The sequence below is a fragment of the Aotus nancymaae genome, unplaced genomic scaffold (genome assembly GCF_030222135.1).
Source record: "Aotus nancymaae isolate 86718 unplaced genomic scaffold, 86718_ANA_hifiasm-v0.15.2.pri h1tg000041l, whole genome shotgun sequence".
Lineage (NCBI taxonomy): Eukaryota > Metazoa > Chordata > Mammalia > Primates > Aotidae > Aotus > Aotus nancymaae.
Genome location: NW_026988455.1, coordinates 17,200,493 through 17,218,433, shown reverse-complemented (window position 1 = coordinate 17,218,433; position 17,941 = coordinate 17,200,493). Strand labels below are relative to the sequence as shown.

The 17,941-nt window shown below is 48.1% G+C and overlaps 1 protein-coding gene across 11 annotated transcripts in view; it reads right to left on the bottom strand.

The window, feature by feature from the left end:
* Positions 1–435: 435 nt before the first annotated feature.
* AOPEP (aminopeptidase O (putative)) overlaps positions 436–17,941 on the bottom strand; it is a 358,110-nt gene continuing 340,604 nt past the window's right edge. For 2 of the 11 annotated variants that reach the window (XM_012461954.2, XM_064361522.1), the window contains 3 exons: positions 6,747–6,833; positions 4,820–4,964; positions 1,248–1,425 (listed from right to left, as the gene is read on the bottom strand). In XM_012461954.2, coding sequence (XP_012317377.2) covers positions 4,824–4,964; positions 6,747–6,833 — 228 coding nt within the window. In that variant the 3' untranslated portion in view covers positions 1,248–1,425; positions 4,820–4,823. Of the gene's footprint in view, positions 1,426–1,926; positions 2,117–3,690; positions 5,068–6,129; positions 6,288–6,746; positions 6,834–17,941 lie in introns of those variants that run through there. The other 9 variants (XM_012461952.2, XM_021677101.2, XM_064361519.1 and 6 more) reach the window with 6 other exon arrangements.

Here is a 17,941-nt window from a genome sequence, read left to right as displayed (position 1 = left end):
GGTGGATCACCTGAGGTCAGGAGTTCGAGACCAGCCTGACCAACATGGTTAAACCTTATCTCTATTTAAAAAATACACTATTAGCTGGGTGTGGTGGCACATGCCTGTAGTCCCAGCTACTCGGGAGGGTGAGGCTGGAGAATCACTTTAACCCCGGGGCGGAGGTTGCAGTGAGCGCTCCATTGCACTCCAGCCTGGCGGACAAGAGTGAAACTGTCTCCAAAAAAAAAAAAAAAAAAACAAAGGCAGAGAAAGCATCATTTATCCTAACTTTCCACAGGAAGCAATGGTTGTTTATTTATTCAGATATAACAGTCAAGTTCCAAGTCTTCCTCCACAATGGCACAGCCAGCCATACAGTCCCATGCAAAGGCATGTGAGAGCAGAGAGCAAATCCTAGGAACCTTTTAGAATCAGTCACTGGCGTGAGAGGGTGGTTCTGGAGATCAAGGCCTTCCAGTCCAGAGCTCCTAATGAAGATCCATGGTAGAGCCCCACTTCACTCCAAATAGGATGGAACCTGAGGCACCCCCGGAGCCAGACAGAGGACACTATGGGTGTGTTCAGGGGCACTCAGGTTCAGCCCAGCCTTGCACAGGGCCCCTGGCTGCACCCATTTCTATGGCCTCCTCCAGGCATTTTCAACCATCTTGCCTCATGGATGGTGCCCAGGAAGCTCGGTGCCCAGCTTCTGTCTGTCTTTAAGCACCGTGGAGGAAGAAAAATCAAACCATCAGACTTCCACAGTGACCGAACATGCCCAGCCTCTCCATTTTGTAAAAGTGCCCACACCCAGCCCAATTTCTTTTGCTTTCAGGCTTCTAAGAGAACACTACCTTGAAAATGACAGAGAAACTAGTGAGGTAGGGAAGGAACATCAGATGTGGAGAATACCTTTTTCTTGTTATTTTTAAGCAGTATAAAATTCAGAAGAAAACACAAATACAAAAAGAAAACCATTATATTTATTAATAATGTATCTTAGATTCTCATCCCATAGTTTTACATCAAATGGCGCCCACTGGTCTCAGTAGAGGAGCTGTGTGACTTTCTGAAATTACAGAAATGTCCATGTCCACCCATGTGCTGAGCAGACTGATGTAAAACGTTCAGCAGGTTCTCCAATGTCTCTTAAGATATCTTTAATCATCTGTGCAGAAGAACTCAAAATCCCAGAGCAGCTCCACTCCAGATCCAGGGCAGGAGGCAGGCTCCAGAGTGGGAGGCTGTGTTTATGAGAATCTGCCTTTTGTGTGTGCCTGGCTGAGACCAGCCTCTGGGAAAGGGAAGCACCAAGACGTGAACAGTGCTGCAGGCTGATGGCTTTCGCAGCCACATAATCCCTCCTTTGATGTCGAGGGTCAGTGCAAGCCTGGTCCCCCAGGCTAGGAGGAGACGAATGAAAGAATCTCGCTGTGATCTTTCCTGAAAAGGAAACAGTAATAACATTTATTAACCAGTCACCGGGAGGAATTCTCTGTGTGCCTCTGCTCTCCACTTTCAAGAGAAGACTTTCATCACAAGACAAGGAGGAGACCCAGGCCCATCTCTCAGCCCTGTGTGACACTGGCCTTCTCACATGTGGCCGTGACACCAGCAGGCTGTACTCAGCTTTTACGTACATGATAGCTGCTAGGAGGAGTCCCCAGTTCCAACCTGCACCCACTCTAACTGCTCTCGGAAAGTCTCAGCTCGCTGTGGGGGAGCTGGGCCCTGCCTCCCTCACACCTGGGGGCAAACGTGCCCCCCCACCCCCGCACTGGCACTGTGTCCTGCCTTCAGGCCATAGGGTTTTCCGAGTCTACAAACCCCCACGCCACAGGAGCACATACAGATAACGGCACCGTGGTGCCTCTGGGCCGGGGCAGACGCAGGCCTGTCTGCCACGAGTGGGAGCCCCAGCTCTCCTGAGCCTCGGGCACTTACAGACACGAAGGCTTTTTGCTCAAGGGCTCGACTCCTGTTCCTGCTGAACTGAGCCAGTGTGTAAAATGAGAACTGATATCAGCTCAGTAGGCACCGGAGGGCGGGTCCAATCGACAGCCCGGAGAAGCAGCGCCTCAGCTGGGAGCTCCGTGGGCACTGTTCGCTGGCGCAGGAGACGCGGAGGCCTGGACTGCAATACAAGAGAGAGTTCACCGCGCCCGGAACGACATCAGGAGCTCCTCTGAAAGCCCCGCCCTGCCTCGCTCACACGCCGTGAGCCACCACACGGTTTCAGTTGACTTATGTGGTTTTAGTTTTTTGTTAAGAATAATTTTTGCAACTTTAAATACATTTGACCTTTCAGACAGAGGTCTGATTAGTGGACGTGTGTTTCTGTGGACAAACTTAAGGACTCGGTACACGGCTTGCATTCCCGGCAGGAGACTGCATCCAGGGGGCCAAGTGGTCTCTCGTCCTCCAGGATCGTGCTCTGTACCCAAGCTGACTGTGCAGCAGCGGCCAGCCCGTCAGCAACGGCCTCTGCCCCAGCGGCTCCAACTTAACTGTCCCCATCTCACCTTCTCTTCAGGTGCAGAACTTAGCCACTGTGAACAAAGCGGAAACCAATCACTGTTCACCAATCAGCTAAGCTCTGCACCTTGTCAGAGAGGTCATCGTTGGACATAAATAAAGGGCCGGTGAGCATCTTCCTCAGCTGGTGGCTTCTTTTGTTTCCAAAGAGCTACAAGATGCACCTGTTCTCCAAACTGCGGCGCGCGACTATGGTTTCTGGAGGAGCAGCCAAGGTCGTGGTTGCGTGGTAATCCCTGGCAATGTGATTTTAATCTTAAGTCACAAATCAGCATGCCAGGAACCCAAGCAGCCAGAGCACCCAAGAGCAGCGCCGTGCCCCATGCCCCCGTCTGCATGCACCGGGCTTCCAAGGAGGGACGCCGGCGACACTGCCGCCTTCATGCTGCTACACTAGCAAACGGGCGGAGTTTCTGTTTGTTCTTCATTTAGTTGGCATCCTAGAAGTATCATTTTTTGAATCAAAGGGACTCAAGAGACGACCATAAAAATGCCAGTGCAGCTTTGGAGCTGATGAAAAATACAGTGACAGAATTGCTAACAGCAGCTGTCCTCGCTTAGTTCACTGCCTCTAACCCTTGGGGACAAGATCCCTTCTCACCAGGCATGGATTCTAGCTGCCTTGGGAAGCCTTTGGGGTCTCCCAGGCTGGGAAGGTCCCCCTGCTGGAAGAGCTCTGAGAGAAGCCCTGGCCACTGTTCTTCATGGGGACCGGGGGAGGGGGGTGCTTGTGACCCCTGGATTCATCTGAAGGGGTGGGGACAGGAATGAAGATGTCTGGGAGTGGGGAAGGTGAAGACTTGTGACCAAGATGACTCCTTTTCTGGACAAAAATTCCCCATTAAGAGTGGTGAGGGGTGTTCCCTGCGGTGCTGCTGGAAAACCTGGAACAAAGGGAATGATCAAAGGACTAGTTGGCCTTGTAGTTTCACACACTTTAACATGAACTCCAAGAAATAACTCAAGGGAAACACAGTTTACACTCATTATTATATGAGGCCAGCAGTGAGGTAAGTGCACAGTCTGTGCCGCTGGCCCATCCCAGAGGGGAGCCGAGTCACGTCTGCAGCAGCCGATTCGCTATGAGACATCCAATAGTACTTCATCCCCCCTCGCCACCCATGTTTCCCTTTCCTGGCATACATGGTTCCTGACTCTTCTGGAATAATATGATCATGCTTAGAAAAAACTTTTTATTTCATTATTAAGTTCTTTCATAGAAATAAGCTTCTTAAACATATTACACAGAAATGGTTTTCATAAGCATAAAACATTAGAAGCAAACTCAATGTCCAAAAATGAGTGAAGAGTCCATGAAAAATTCAATTAAATCTATAACATGAAAAATGCTTGAGATCTGGTATTTTTTTGAAAAGATACAAAATTGGACATCCCCTATTATATTACATAAAACATTGAAGTAAAATGGAGAAAACAGAAATGATAATGATTGTTAGAGGAAAAAAATGATCCCACAGTTGTTCTAACAAAACTAGACGTACTACTGCTAGGTTACTTTAATAGTGCAGAAACCCATATTTAGCAATTAACTGCTACGAAGTAAAATCTAACAGGTTAATTCCAGGCACAATTAACAAAGGAAGTGATTTAAATAATCTAGGACTCACTCCAATATAAACCAGGGAAGAAATTCTGCTCCAACACAACAAAGCAAAAAGTAGGACCTGCCCTCAAGACACAGGGTCATGGAGTGTGGCGTGTGTGCCGCATGTGGTACGTGTGCTTCGTGCAGTGTGTGCGCTACGTGTGGTGCATGTGCTGTGTGTGCCAGGAGAGCCTCCTGTCAGCCCATGATCAGGCATGGACAGTCCAAGGAACCTCCAGTTCACACATGGCTGGAAGAAAACAATTGCTTGCACAAGCTAGGCTTTGGAGTCACATGGCCACTGAAACTCCCGTGTCAGCTGTGACATTGAGGACTTGACCAGCGCTTCCGCCAGGCTTCCCATTCATCTCTAAACCTACTAAAGATGTTCTCCCACAATTTTTTTTCCTACAGATTATAAAACCTGAAGTGGCCAAAAATAGTCTCAAGGAGTGCTGCTGTGCCTTCAGGCGGACAGCCTCTGCTTCCTGGTGACCACCCCACCCAGACAAGGTGCTCCAGGGACCCTGGGCTCCCATACCAGTCCAGCACCCACTCGGCCTACTCTCCAGGCCCCTGGCCAAGGAGCTGACTACTGATGCTGCAGGTGGTCTTGGCTCACTATTCGGCTTAGTTTGCTCCTAAGAGGAGTATCTGGTTAGAACTAAATGACAGAAAGGAAAGGGAGAGAATCACCTCATTAAAACAACATTTCGGCCACCACTTGGGCTGAGGACCTATCCATCTGCTCCTTGGTCCGCTCGAAGCACCTGCGGGCGAGCTGCTGCTGTCTGGCATCCTCACTCACCATCAGTTCCCCGTAGAGGTACACGCCCATGGCCTGCAGGGCACAGAGGCCAGAGGGCATCAGGCTAAGGCGCGGGCACCCATGCACATGTGAGCTCAGTCTGTGCTTGTTCCACACACACTTGCTTGTCTGGAAACTGCAAAGACCCCAGAGAAAACAGAGGTCATGGGGTGACTGTGCTTCTGGAAGCTGCAGTCTGCAATCCCCATTTCCTCCTTGTTCTCATCAAAACCCCAAGGAATCCTCACCTCCCAGTTCTCTCCACAGATTCTGATGATTTCACCAGTGACAGAACAATGAGTGAGCATTCCCATCGTGATGGGCGTGTCAGGAATGCTCTGAACAGACAGAGACAGTTCCCAGAATGACCACGCGGAAGGCCTGTGTGGCACTACAGAGATGCAGGGCTCCTGCCCAGAAAAGTATGTCCCCAGGAGTCGCTGGTCTGAGCTCACCCGGCAACTCCCTAAGGAAATGAAGCGCACAGCACGCAGCAGCCACGGCAAGGGCGCATCACGACACCCGCAGAGCCGCCCACCCTGCCTGTGCTTTCCTCCACAGCCCTGCACGACAGTCCACACCAGCTCTGCTGCTTGGGAACAATGCCACAAAGACTCACATCTGCACTTTTCCTATATTTTTTAAACAGCCAAGGATGTTCTGGAAGATCCAAGGGCCCCTCTGCATCTGCCTGCTCTCTTGTACCAGGCTTAGTTAACACTGTGAGTTACATTTTGCTGGAGCAAACTAAAAGAAGGGTCTCAAAGACAGCACAAGAGCACAATTTCATAGTTAAGGGTTCAAAAGTGCTTTCCCAAAAAAGCCCAGACACGGTGATCCTTATTTGACAAAGATCATGATTCTAAATATACTGCAGTGAATTCTGGTCTTTACAACAGACCTCAGAGTTGCTCCTAAATTCTGTCCTTCTTATACTCCTGTATGTTTTTCCAGACGCCTCTTGCTCTGCTGTGCAAATGTGACATTTCTTCTGGTACAAAGGCACGTACTTTGCTTTGTGGGAATAACGAGGCCTCAGGCCTTACAGGCTGGCTGTCCCCCACACAGAGACCCTGTCAAAAGTCCTTTTGTTTGCCTCACTCCCACTGTCCACCCCAGCTGGAACGCAGCTCCATGCTGTCACCCACAGTGCTTGGCAGGCAGCTTGTTCAGAGGCAGAGGGGGTGGGGGGTGGGGGTAGGGGATGGGTGTGGGAGGCCATGATGTGTCACAGGACACACCTGACTAGTGACCCTGACACATACTGCGGACATCAGAGGCAGCCGATGAAGGTCTCCTCAGATCTGCTCCTGCAGGCACACTGCCTGTGGGCTCCTAGGAAGGCGACTGCTGTCCCTGGTGAACAGCGAGAAAAGCTAGGAAGGAAACCCGCCTAGCACAACACCGCAGATGCAGGTACAGACCAAGACTGTCCTGTTGGGGCTTTTCCAGTCTAACTTGCACATGTACTTTAAATGAGGGCCACCGAAATCAGGGATCTACCCCACGACATCACCAAGGCACAAGCGTGGCTTAGCAGGTGCTGGAGACACCACCAAGTGTGAGCACGCATCATCGGATGATGTGTGGGCTACAAGGCAGCATTGAAGGTCCCCAACGCAATCCTTCAAAGACGCCGAGAGAGGAAAAAAGCAGCTCAGAAGTACCAGAGTTAGGTAAGATCCTACCAGTCCTTAAGAATCTCTGGAACAGATTATTTGTTATGAAAGAGATACTGAGAACGTGGGTTCCTGTGTGAAGTGCAGGGGACAGCCTTTACAAAATCCCCATCCGCTGAAAGAGGACTAGACCTACCTGATCCTCCTGAAGGAACCTCTCCACGCTGTTGTAGGCTTTCATGAACTTGTGTTTAACAATGAGTTCACACCACCGATGACGAACCTGGAGGAACAGGAGAGAGCCCGTGAGCAACAAGCGGGCAGACCTCACAGCCCACCAGGCCCAGTGACAGGCAGCCTCTATATTCCAGAAAGCTGTGCTCTCAAGTGGATTGGCACTCTTGACATGTTTAGTTTTACATTTTCTTTTAGTTTTTTTTTCAGGCAGAGTCTCACTCTTGTCACCCAGGCTGAAGTGCAATGGCGCAATGTTACCTTACTGCAACCTCTGCCTCCCAGGTTCAAGCGATTCTCCTGCCTTAGCCTCCTGAGTAGCTGGGATTACAGGCGCCTGCCATCAAGCCCAGCTAATTTTTGTAGAGATGAGGCTTCCCCATGTTGGCCAGGCTGGTCTTGAACTCCTGATCTCATGATCTGCCCGTCTTGGCCTCCCAAAGTGCTGGGATTACAGGTGTGAGCCACTGTGCCTAGCCAGTTTATTTTTTAAAGAAAGAAACCACAATCCTAATTAGGGCTGTCAGTCAACTTTAGAGGGGAAAAGTAGGTGTTCAGATGGGTGTTTTACTGTTTTATACACGATTTTGCAAGATGACAGATATTAAATGCAAAGCATAACTAGGAAATTCAACGCACATCCCGACCAGGCTGCAGGTGCTCCTTCCTGTAGGGTGCTGTGAGTGAGGTTCCCTTTCAAACCACCACTCCTTAAGTTCCTGTGGCAGTAGATTTGGCTCAGTGCTGCTGATTTGTAACAATAAACACAGTAAGAGGCAGAGAGACTGCTAATTCCCCGGAAGAGGCAGAGCACCCCTTCTGAGAGTCTGGGGAAGGAGTGAGCCCAGGACACCCCTGAAGAGGGCAGTTCCTAGTGCGTATCCACATGCGGGTAGTTTTGCACATCTACTGAAAACAGACAAGCTAAAGGTGAATGCCATTCTTTTAAAAGATACACTTTATTAAAGGTTTACCAGCAGGAATTTGGAAGGAACCCCCAACCCCCTGCCCCCTTTGAATCTCCAGACACAGTGGAAGAGTGTGATGCCAGCCCTAACCGCCCTCTCGAACCAAGGCCTACAGGCATCTGCTCGAGGTATTCCCTGCATCCCAGAGCAGGCAGCATTCTTGGCGCTGCAGACATGTTCTCTACAAGAAGATTCACCTGCCATTTGTTTTTCAGAACCCAGTCCCCTGCCTTTTCCTACTGCACCAAAGCTCTCTCAGTTATACCAAGCGAGCAGCCAACCAACTCTGTACTCCATTACTGGATCAACATCAGCCATACGTGGAAGTGATTATGTGCATTTTAGAAGGGCCTCCTTCTGTCAAGCCTTGTTTCTATTTACTGTGAAAGAGGGAGATACTCTATAGTAATATATTTGCAGCAAAATAAAATGTAAGCAATGTCAACATTTTGGCTAGGGGCCCTGTAAATGACATCATTTTCCACTGACCTAGCCGATCTCTCCTTTAATCTACTCTAAGTAGGTTTACATGCAAACAGGTAAGAGTGACTGAAAGAAACACATCTTTTGAAACGAATCCTTCCCCCAGGCCACAGAGCCCTCTGAGAGTGGTGTTAACTCAAAATTCTGCTGGGCTGCCCTGGGCTCACAGGCAGCCAGGCCCTTTGAAGTCCTGAAGCAGCATGCCTCTGGGGAAGAGCCTCTCCTCTCAGAGCGAAAGGGAAGGAGGCTGGGGCTGCAGAATCTTTCCACCTTCAACAGAATGTGCTTTCCTGTACAGCCAACAGAAATTAACAACAGATCATATAAGGAATTGTAGTCCCACACACCTCCCCAACAGAGAGAACAAGTGACCAGCTCAAAGAAGCCCGCTCACCATCACATGCCAGAGGAAGCTGGTAGAAGAAACTGTGCACCCAGCTGTGAAGAACCCAAACTACTCCTTGGATGCCTCAATCCCTCATCTCTCTTCCAACTCATAGCCACCTAAATGTGCCATTTGCCAGGTCCACAGACCAGCAGAGGTGTCTTCTGCTGTGAGCTTTGTGAAGATGGGTGCCAGCTTCCTGAGGCGGAAAGGCCGGGTGAGCTGGTGAGGCCTGGTGGGCTGGCCCACATATGGATGGGAGGGACAGCTGGGGATGGGGACCTGCTGCTCTGCCACTGCTCTGGGACTTAGGGAAAGAGCCTCACTTTCTTAACTGCACAAGAGAAACCTTACTTGTACCAGTTTGTAGGGGGTCCTGTAGTGAGATGTGTCTGCTTCTGTGTTCTTTAAGTGTTCTATCAACCAGTGCTTCTCTAATCTCACCACACCACATTTTTGGCAATGACTACTGTCATTCTAAAACTTGGAGGACATTATATAATTTAGACTTGAGAATGGAGGGTTTCGCCTCTCCTTTTCTGTCTGTGCTTTCCTTCATCTTATTTACACACACAGAAACAACAAAGCATAAACTGGGGTTTATTTCCTAGTAGAACAAAGCCCTCAGCGGGGCAGGAGGCAGCAGCAGCCCATAGCTGGTGCAGGTCCAGGAGATGGCGGGTGAAAGAGGCTCTTTCACTGCAAATCTGAAGTCAGTATTTCCACTTCTCTTACGGTTAGAAATAGTTTATTGTCAAGATTAGTAAGAGACCCAGGCTTCTGACCCCTGGAGGCTAACATGGCATCCAGGAAGGACAAACCAAGCCTAATCTCCCACCCCCACTCCCTTTCCCACCCCATGAAGAGAAGATAAAAACAACAAGTCTTTTCATTATAAAGAGCTAAGTGTATGTCAATATTTCGGCGACAGGATGCTGAGAAGACATCACAGAAATGCTGCGGGAGGCCGGGCAGGCCAGATAGTTCCTGCGCGCCGCAGTCTTCACTTCTCTTCTTTCCTTTCAGAAACAAAGAAAATCCTTATTTTTATCCCCCAAACTCTCAAGGACCCGCAATTCACATAGCATTCATCACCACAGGAGTGGGGATGGCTTCAGTCTCACTGAAACCCAGCAGCATTTCTGAAGGACCCCTGACAGAATATCCGTCTCCAGACCACCGAGGGGCTTCATGGTCGTGAAAGATGCTCTGCCCTCCTCCATCAAGTTCCTCTGCAGCTGATAAGGCACAAAAGCCCTATGGGCCAGGGAGCTGAGGCCACGGAGAGAGAGAGTTCCACAGCATGTCCAGTCTAGAGATCTGCTCTTACTTCTTCATTAACGAGAGTGGTCAATGTGTCTTTTTGTAACTTAGTCAGAATAAAATTAAACAACAGGGACACCACATGCCCCAGGACGATGCCTGGCACCAGCAGGCACTCCTCACCATCTCTTCTGGTCCCCAGCCTCCCCACAGCACCTGGTGGGGAGACCAGCCTCCCCACGGACCTGGGCAGTTGTCCTCTCTGCACAGTTAGGTAGGAGATTGCTTTTCAGAGGTGAAAGCCACATTCCCTGGCTGCCTCTCTCTGTTCTTGCCCTGCTTGGGAGCCAGGGGAGTGCTAGAGGCTGGCCCAGGCTCCCCCAGAGCCACAGCCCTGTGCTGTCCCACACCTAGGAAAGCAGATGTCGTCCCCAGAGCCAAAGCCCTGTGCTGTCCCGCACCTAGAAAAGCTGATGTCGTCCCCAGAGCCACAGCCCTGTGCTGTCCTGCACCTAGAAAAGCAGATGTCTTCCCCAGAGCCACAGCCCTGTGCTGTCCTGGGCCTAGAAAAGCTGATGTCGTCAGGCCCTTCCTATTCCCCTGGGCTGGAGGAACACATGACCCACGCTCCTGGGGAGAGCCAGCTGTGGCCGCTTGCCAGAAAGGACATGAAGGGCTGTCCAAAGGGGAGCAGCTGTGACACTCAGAGGGACCTACTTCCCCTCCCCCTCTCCTCCCCATGCCTGGAAGAACATAGGAGAAGAACCAGGTCACATCCTCCCCCAGCCACAGGATACCCCCACAAGCCTACACCTGGGCAGGAGATCTGAAGTTTAAACCTGAAATTATGATAAGGGCTTAGCTCCCTGGGAAACTGGACAAAGCCCAAGCTGAGGATAGGGATGGGAGAAAAATGTAACTATTTCATTTTAGACCCAAACAAATGGAGACTGATCAGCAAATGAATCACACCTAAAAGAAGTCCACTTCTATTTCTTAGCGTTTTAGAATTTTTTCTAGATTAATACACAAAACACTGTAAGGCCTTCCTCTCATCCCTGTGCCCACTGTGCCAGTGTGTTTCACACACACACAATGTATTTTTCCTTTTCTTCCTAACAAAGATGACTTCATGGATGGCATTAATCTGTACCCTAATAAAAATATATATTTACTTAATACAATTACATAGATATTTAATAGAGTATCTTGACTCATGATTCCCATTAGTGCAGAGATTTCTCCCTACGGCTTCTCAGTTATCTTCATTTACGTTTAATGTTTCATGGCTACATATGCCAAAAGTAATCAAATGGTACACTTTGAATAGTCACATTTTATTGTATTCAATTGTCAATATAGTTGAAATTTTAATCATCTTTAAAACTACAATTAAAATTCATCAAGTCACCCCAAATGCATGCCAGGAATCACCTGAGAGCCTAGAGTCAGCATCTGTTTCATACCTAAACGGACCCAGACCCCAGACCCTGATCGAAGGGGCAAGGAAGAAAAATGATCAAGTAGGTATGGGAGGGAAGGAGAGTGGGCAAGTAGAGAAAGAACAGGATGGCAGAAGAGAAACAGGGACAGGACACTGAGAAGTGAGACCAGAGCTGCCCGTGGCAGTCAGCACAGGGTCCTGGACACCTGAAGCATCTGCACCTCTGCCCTGGTGCCAGCCGCCTCATGCCAGCCTCTCAAACACTTGACACCTTCCCTATCAAGGAGGCGCTCATCTCTTCCCTCTGAAACTGCTGGTGCTGACTTTGGGTGGCAGACAAGCAGGTGGCCTGGGAGGAAAGAACAGATGTGGCCCAGGCCAGGCTGGCCTTCTGACCTGCTGGAAGCAGGCGAGAGCTCCCACATGGAATAAACTGGCACAGCTCTCACAAGAAGAAGGGGCATCTGGGTCTCTGGATGCTTTCCATGTCATCACAGTGAAACTGACCCTTGCACAACACACAGGTGTGCACCCTTGAATATTTTGGTCCAATAAAAATTACCTTGAAAATCTGCTTTTCAAAGTTTTCTGCTTATGGGACACTTAACAGAAAAAAAATAATGAGAATGCTGCCCTCACTTGGTGTACAGGTGGAGTTTAACATAGAGGTGCTATTTATACTGTTGGAAAGAGATTCCAGCATTTTCCAGTTTCCAAAGCCTCCATAAACACAGGGTAATGACAGCAAAGATTTCCACGTTCTCCTAGGAGTGTTCCATATGACTGGTTCTTGGAGGTTGGGTGTAGATAGGAGGGTCTTGGAATCTGGGGTGAGAAGAATGAAGGGCAGGCATGTGGAAGCCAATTTGCATCAGGCCCATGTGTGATGGTAGAGAATTAAAATCCTCAAGGAACCTAAATAATGGTTCCAGGACGGTAGACCCTACCTCACTGAGAGACTGCCACAGAAGGGATGAGGTTTGTCTGTGGTACAGGCCTGAGTCATCTGGGAGACCTGAGCAAACATGTAGTCTGGGTATCCAAAAGGCACATGGTGGGAAGCACACACACAAGTGCAGACTATGAGGACGGGGGCTCACTGATTCCCAAGCACGTTCATGGCAGCCAATTGCATGACAGGCATTGGGAAATGGTGTGGGGCAAAGTGATGGTCAGTACAAATACGGATGCATATTTATGTGTGCATACATATCCCGAAATGTGTATATGTAGAACATACACACACTGAAACCAAAGTGCTATTTTCCAATGCTTTCCCTCACTACATGCAATGCAGTCTGATATCTTTTTGTTTTGTTTTTTGAGACCGAATCTCACTCAGTCATCCAGGCCAGAGTGCAGTGGCACGATCTCAGCTCACTGCAGCATCTGCCTCCCAGGTTCAAGTGATTTTCCTGCCTCAGCCTCCTGAATAGCTGGGATTACAGGTATGCGCCACCACTCGCCCAGCTTATTTTTAGTAGAGACAGGGTTTCACCATGTTGGCCAGGCTAGTCTCGAACTCCTGACCCAAACGATCCACCCACCTCAGGCTCCCAAAGTGCTGGGATTACAGGCGTGAACTACTGTGCCTGGCCTCTTCTCTTTTTTAAAATGTTGGTTGGTGACCTACTAGATTGATTGCATGACTCCCCCACAGTGTGAAAACCTACATACAAGTTTTTGGCTTCCAGAGCCCAATGCTCCAGGCTGGACCCTTGTCAGTTCAGGCAAGCTGCTCTAACTATGCCCCACTCCAGCTCCAGCTCCCCAAGAAGGGGGTTAGAAGAGCATCAACATGTCGAGAGGGCCATGAACAGAGGCTGGGCTGGCACGAGGCAGGAGGTAGGAACCACGAGGCTAAGGAAGAGCCTGGGCCAGGTCTGAGGCTTGCAGCAAGAGAGCAGAGGGAGAAGGGGAGTCCTGAGAATAGTAAGGACCTGAGGAGAGCTGAAACTTTACATGCCATCTCCTGGGAAGGACACTCATTTGTAAAGATAGCTCCCTTAGCCTTACCCCAGCCTCAGCCAGACTCCACTTCTGCCTTTGCAGAAAACATATCACACACTACCTGACAGGTTCCATGGAGCTATGTAAGGAACACAGTGCAGAGGGAAGCCTGCTCTTCTGACCTCTTGCAATGCTACAAAAATGGTATATGCCTAGGAAGGCCATTTATAAACCACATATCGGATTTGGAACACAGGTCCCATAACAATGAGTATTCTAATGATATAACCGTAATTTTAACTAGGATATGGTGAAGAAGGCTTCCCCTTATTTGACTGCTTTTTTTCCTAGAAACAGAAAAGTTGCTGAAGCTTCCTCGCAACTTGAACCATTCTAATTTTTTTTTTTTTTGGAGACAGGGTCTTACTCTGTCACCCAGGTTGGAGTGCAGTGGCATGATCATAGTGCACTGCAGCTTCCAAACCTGGGCTTAAGTGATCCTCCCATGTCAGCCTCCCAAAGTGCTGGGATTACAGGCGTGAGCCACTGCACCTGGCCCCTAATCTCTTTTTAACTCAAGATAATGTGTCCAGAACCAGAATCCTAGCAAACTCTAGAAGAGAGGTTGGCAATTTTTTTCTTTTAAGAGCCAGATGTTGAGCATTTTTGGTTTTTTGGTCAAAGCAGCCTTAGACAACATGTAAATACATGGGCATGGCATGGCTGTCTTTGGATAAAATGTTATTTACAAAAACAGGCAGTGAACTGAACAGGCTCAGGCTAGGGTCAGCACGAGGTAGGAGGTAGGAACCACAAGGCTGAGGAAGAGCCTGGGCCAAGTCTGAGGCTCGCGGCAAGAGAGCAGGGGATCCTGGCTCTAGAACGGGTGCCCAAGGTATGGCTCCCAGCGCACAGCATACACAGTGGTGTAGTAGTGTTTTCCCCCCAAGCATCCACCAATATGATGTCACTGAACACAGAGATAGGGCAAATGGTGAGCAATGGCCCCGTGAGTAGGTCTGGGTCAACTTTAGCACCGACCCACGAGAAAATCTGGGATGCTGTTTTATGCTGGTCCTGACACCCTGGGCCTTATTCTTCCCTCTGCAGGTCAAATTCCTCTGTACAAGGAAACATGCTCAGGCACTTATCCTGAATCAGACTCATTAAAAAGGGGTACTGCATCTTTAGAGTACCCCAATACTGGAGATACAGTCTGGAAACCAGTGTCTTACAGAAGAATTGCTGTGCCTGAAAAATAAGCATCATCCACAAGGGCCTGGGCAGACATGGCTATGGCTACAGGCACGAGACAGAGCAGATGCTCTAAGAACTCAGCCAATACACCCAACTTGGTTCCAAGAGGTGCGGTGCCACCATCAAGACCAAAGACAAGAATGACCTCACTCTGCCTCTTCCACAGCAATCCTGGAGCCAGGGTTCAGTTTGGTGCACGCTCGTCACCATGCTTAGAAAAGTGCGATGGCTCCTTTTGGTAGCTGCTTTCGTTGTTTTATTTTTAAACATTTAAAAATTATAAGAAGATGACTATACACAAATACGGAACCCAATATACATGAAATTCTAGCAATTCATGTCAAATTCACTTTTGGCCTTTCCAACAGCAGCAATCAATACAGATACGTGTTCAGGATCCCAAACTCGAAAATCCAAAATCTGAAATGCTCCAGTGAGCTTTTTTTTTCCCTGGGGTTGGGGGGTGAGGGGGGGTCATGTCAGCACTCAAAAAGTTTGGGATTTTGAAGCATTTCAGAGTCATAGATTTTCAGATTTGGGAAGCAACCAGTCATGTATAATCCAAATATCCTAATAACTGAAAAAAAAATCTGAAATCTGTATCATTTCTAGTCTCAAGCATCTTAGATAAGGGAGACTCGACCTGTGTATGATTTGGGCTTTTCCTTCTCTCTACTTGCCACTGTCGCATTTACTTGCACAGTGCCCCTCTGTCAATGTACTACACCTCCACCATCTTTCAGTCTTCTGATGACTTCTTTAGCCTTTTAACAAGAAAGCTGTGCTGGGGCGAGCATAAAGAGGGGACAAGGGAATCTGCTGAGACACTAGATGGCATTGCTGTGGCCACAGCTCATCCAGCAGACCCATGTTCACTTGAATGATCTGACACGTCCACATCCCCTAGCTCACCCTGGCATCCCAGAGTTCAACTCCCAGTGTGTCCCCATTTGCAGCCTTTCCAGCTCCCAACTGCTCTTTGCACTGCCGTGTCCTTCTATGCTGGTCTGATGTATTTATTTATACTATCATGCAAGTCTGGGGAGAGCATGGGCCTCTGGGCCATCTTCGGGCCTGTCATGATGCCTAGCACATAGTACTTGATAGATGCTTCTGAGTGAATGTACCACTTTTGAAAACTTGGAATGCTTTTCAGCTACTCTAAAATTATAATGCTCAGTTAGAAGCTATAAAATGCTCTGAAGAATGCCACCAGTCCTATTTATAACAGGAAGCACTCCCCTTTCTTTTCAGTCCTTTTGATTTTCAAATTTATTGTTCAAGAAGGAAAAAAAAACCTGTCCAGGGAACATGATCTGGGAAGCCCATTAAACCTCATTTAGAGTTCCATTTTATTTCTGTAAACAGAAAGACCAGGGCTCATGGCTTTTCTAAGTTAATAAGTCTACCCTGCAATAAACAAACCTGCTTTGTCAATTTGTGCCCTTAAATTAGATTTAACTCGGGTTTACAGTGGGCTGACAGCTGGTAAGGGGAGCCTCTGCAGAGCAGCCACAGGGCAGACAGCATTCCAGTGGTTAACTGCCCCTGGGGGCTTCTGGAATGGTGGAGGCCGTCTACCTGTTCGGTTTCATGAAAAGAGGAAAAGAACCTTCCACTGTGTGGGGATGACATCAGGGCTCTCAACATTTGTGTTTTCATTCTATCAGTTCTTTTCTCTCTCACCTTTTCTCCTCATTTCTGAAAGGCTGCAATCTGAATGTTATTTTTTAAACCAAAGGAAATTAAAAGTTACTTTATTTGCTGCTGCAAAGCCAGGTTAATGACATTGACGCTATTAAAGGCTCTGAAAAGTAGAACAAGGGAGCCCATGTGGGGTCCACCTTGAAATATGGCACGGTTTGGCTTCCTTCCATACTGAGACTGCTCACTGAATGGCTATGTGTCTCAATATGTAATTCTGAAATTAGAAAATACGCAGGGCGCATGGCTCATGCCTGTAATCCTAGCACTTTGGGAGGCCGAGTGAGCTGATCACGAGGTCAGGAGATCAAGACCATCCTGGCTAACATGGTGAAACCCCGTCTCTACTAAAAATACAAAAAAAAGCCAGGCATGGTGGCAAGTGCCTATAGTCCCAGCTACTTGGGAGGCTGAGGGAGAAGAATCACTTGAACCCAGGAGGTGGAGGTTACAGTGAGCCAAGATTGCACCACTGCACTCCAGCCTAGGAGACAGAATGAGACTGTCTCAAAAAAAGAAAGAAAGAAAGAAAAAATAATACATTCTACCTTCTTTCTTCATTTTGTTGACATGTAACTCACGGCTTTTGACATGTAACTTCATGCCAGCAGGCACTTTTCCTGCTGGCAGAAACAGTGACCATGGTTACCTCCCTCTGATAAACTCTGGGGATACTTCCCTTGCTTTCCTCAGAGGTGAATTCTTCAGACTAAAGAACTAAACCTATACAACTTTTAAGGAAGACACAGGCAAATATTTTCATGACCTTGGCAATGATTTTCAACAAAAGAAAAGAGATACACTGGACTTCATTAATTTTTTTTTTTTGAGACGGAGTTTCACTCATTGCCCAGGCTGTAGTGCAATGGCATGATCTTGGCTCACTGCAACCTCCACTTACTGAGTTCAAGTGATTCTCCTGCCTCTGCCTCCCAAGTAGCTGGGATTACAGGTACCTGCCATCACGCCCAGCTAATTTTTGTATTTTTACTAGAGATGGGGCTTCACTATGTTGTCCAGGCTGGTCTTGAATGCCAGACCTTGTGATCCACCCACCTCAGCCACCCAAAGTGCTGGGATTACAGGTGTGAGCCACCACGCCCAGCTGACAAACCAATTTAAAAATGGGCAAAAGTTCTTACTAGACCTTTCTCCAAAGAAGACATGTAAATGGCCAATATGTACATGAAAAGATTCTCAACACCATTAGTCACTAGGGGAAAAAGAGCAATGACAACGACAATGGGGTATGAAGTCACATCCAACAGGATGGCTAAAATAAAAAAGACGAACAATGTTCTGGAATCCACATTCACTGCTAGAGAAAATGTAAGATGGTTTAGTCACCGTAGAAAACACACTGGCAGTTCCTCAAAAGGTTAAACAAGCCTTACCACATAACCCAGCGATTCTCCCAGGAATGTATATAAGAGAAGTAAAAGCATATGTCCACACAAAAACTTACACACATTGTCATAGCAGCATTATTCACAACAGTTAAAAGTGGAATACCCTAAATGTCCATCAGCTGACGCATGAATAAACAAATGCAGTCCATCCATATAACTAAAAATATCTGGCAATAAAAAGGAATGAAGTAATGATATACACTACAAATAAGGATCATCCCCAAAAACATTATGCTAAGTCAAAAGAAGCCAGTCACAAAAGACCAAATATTACATATAATTCCATTTACTTGA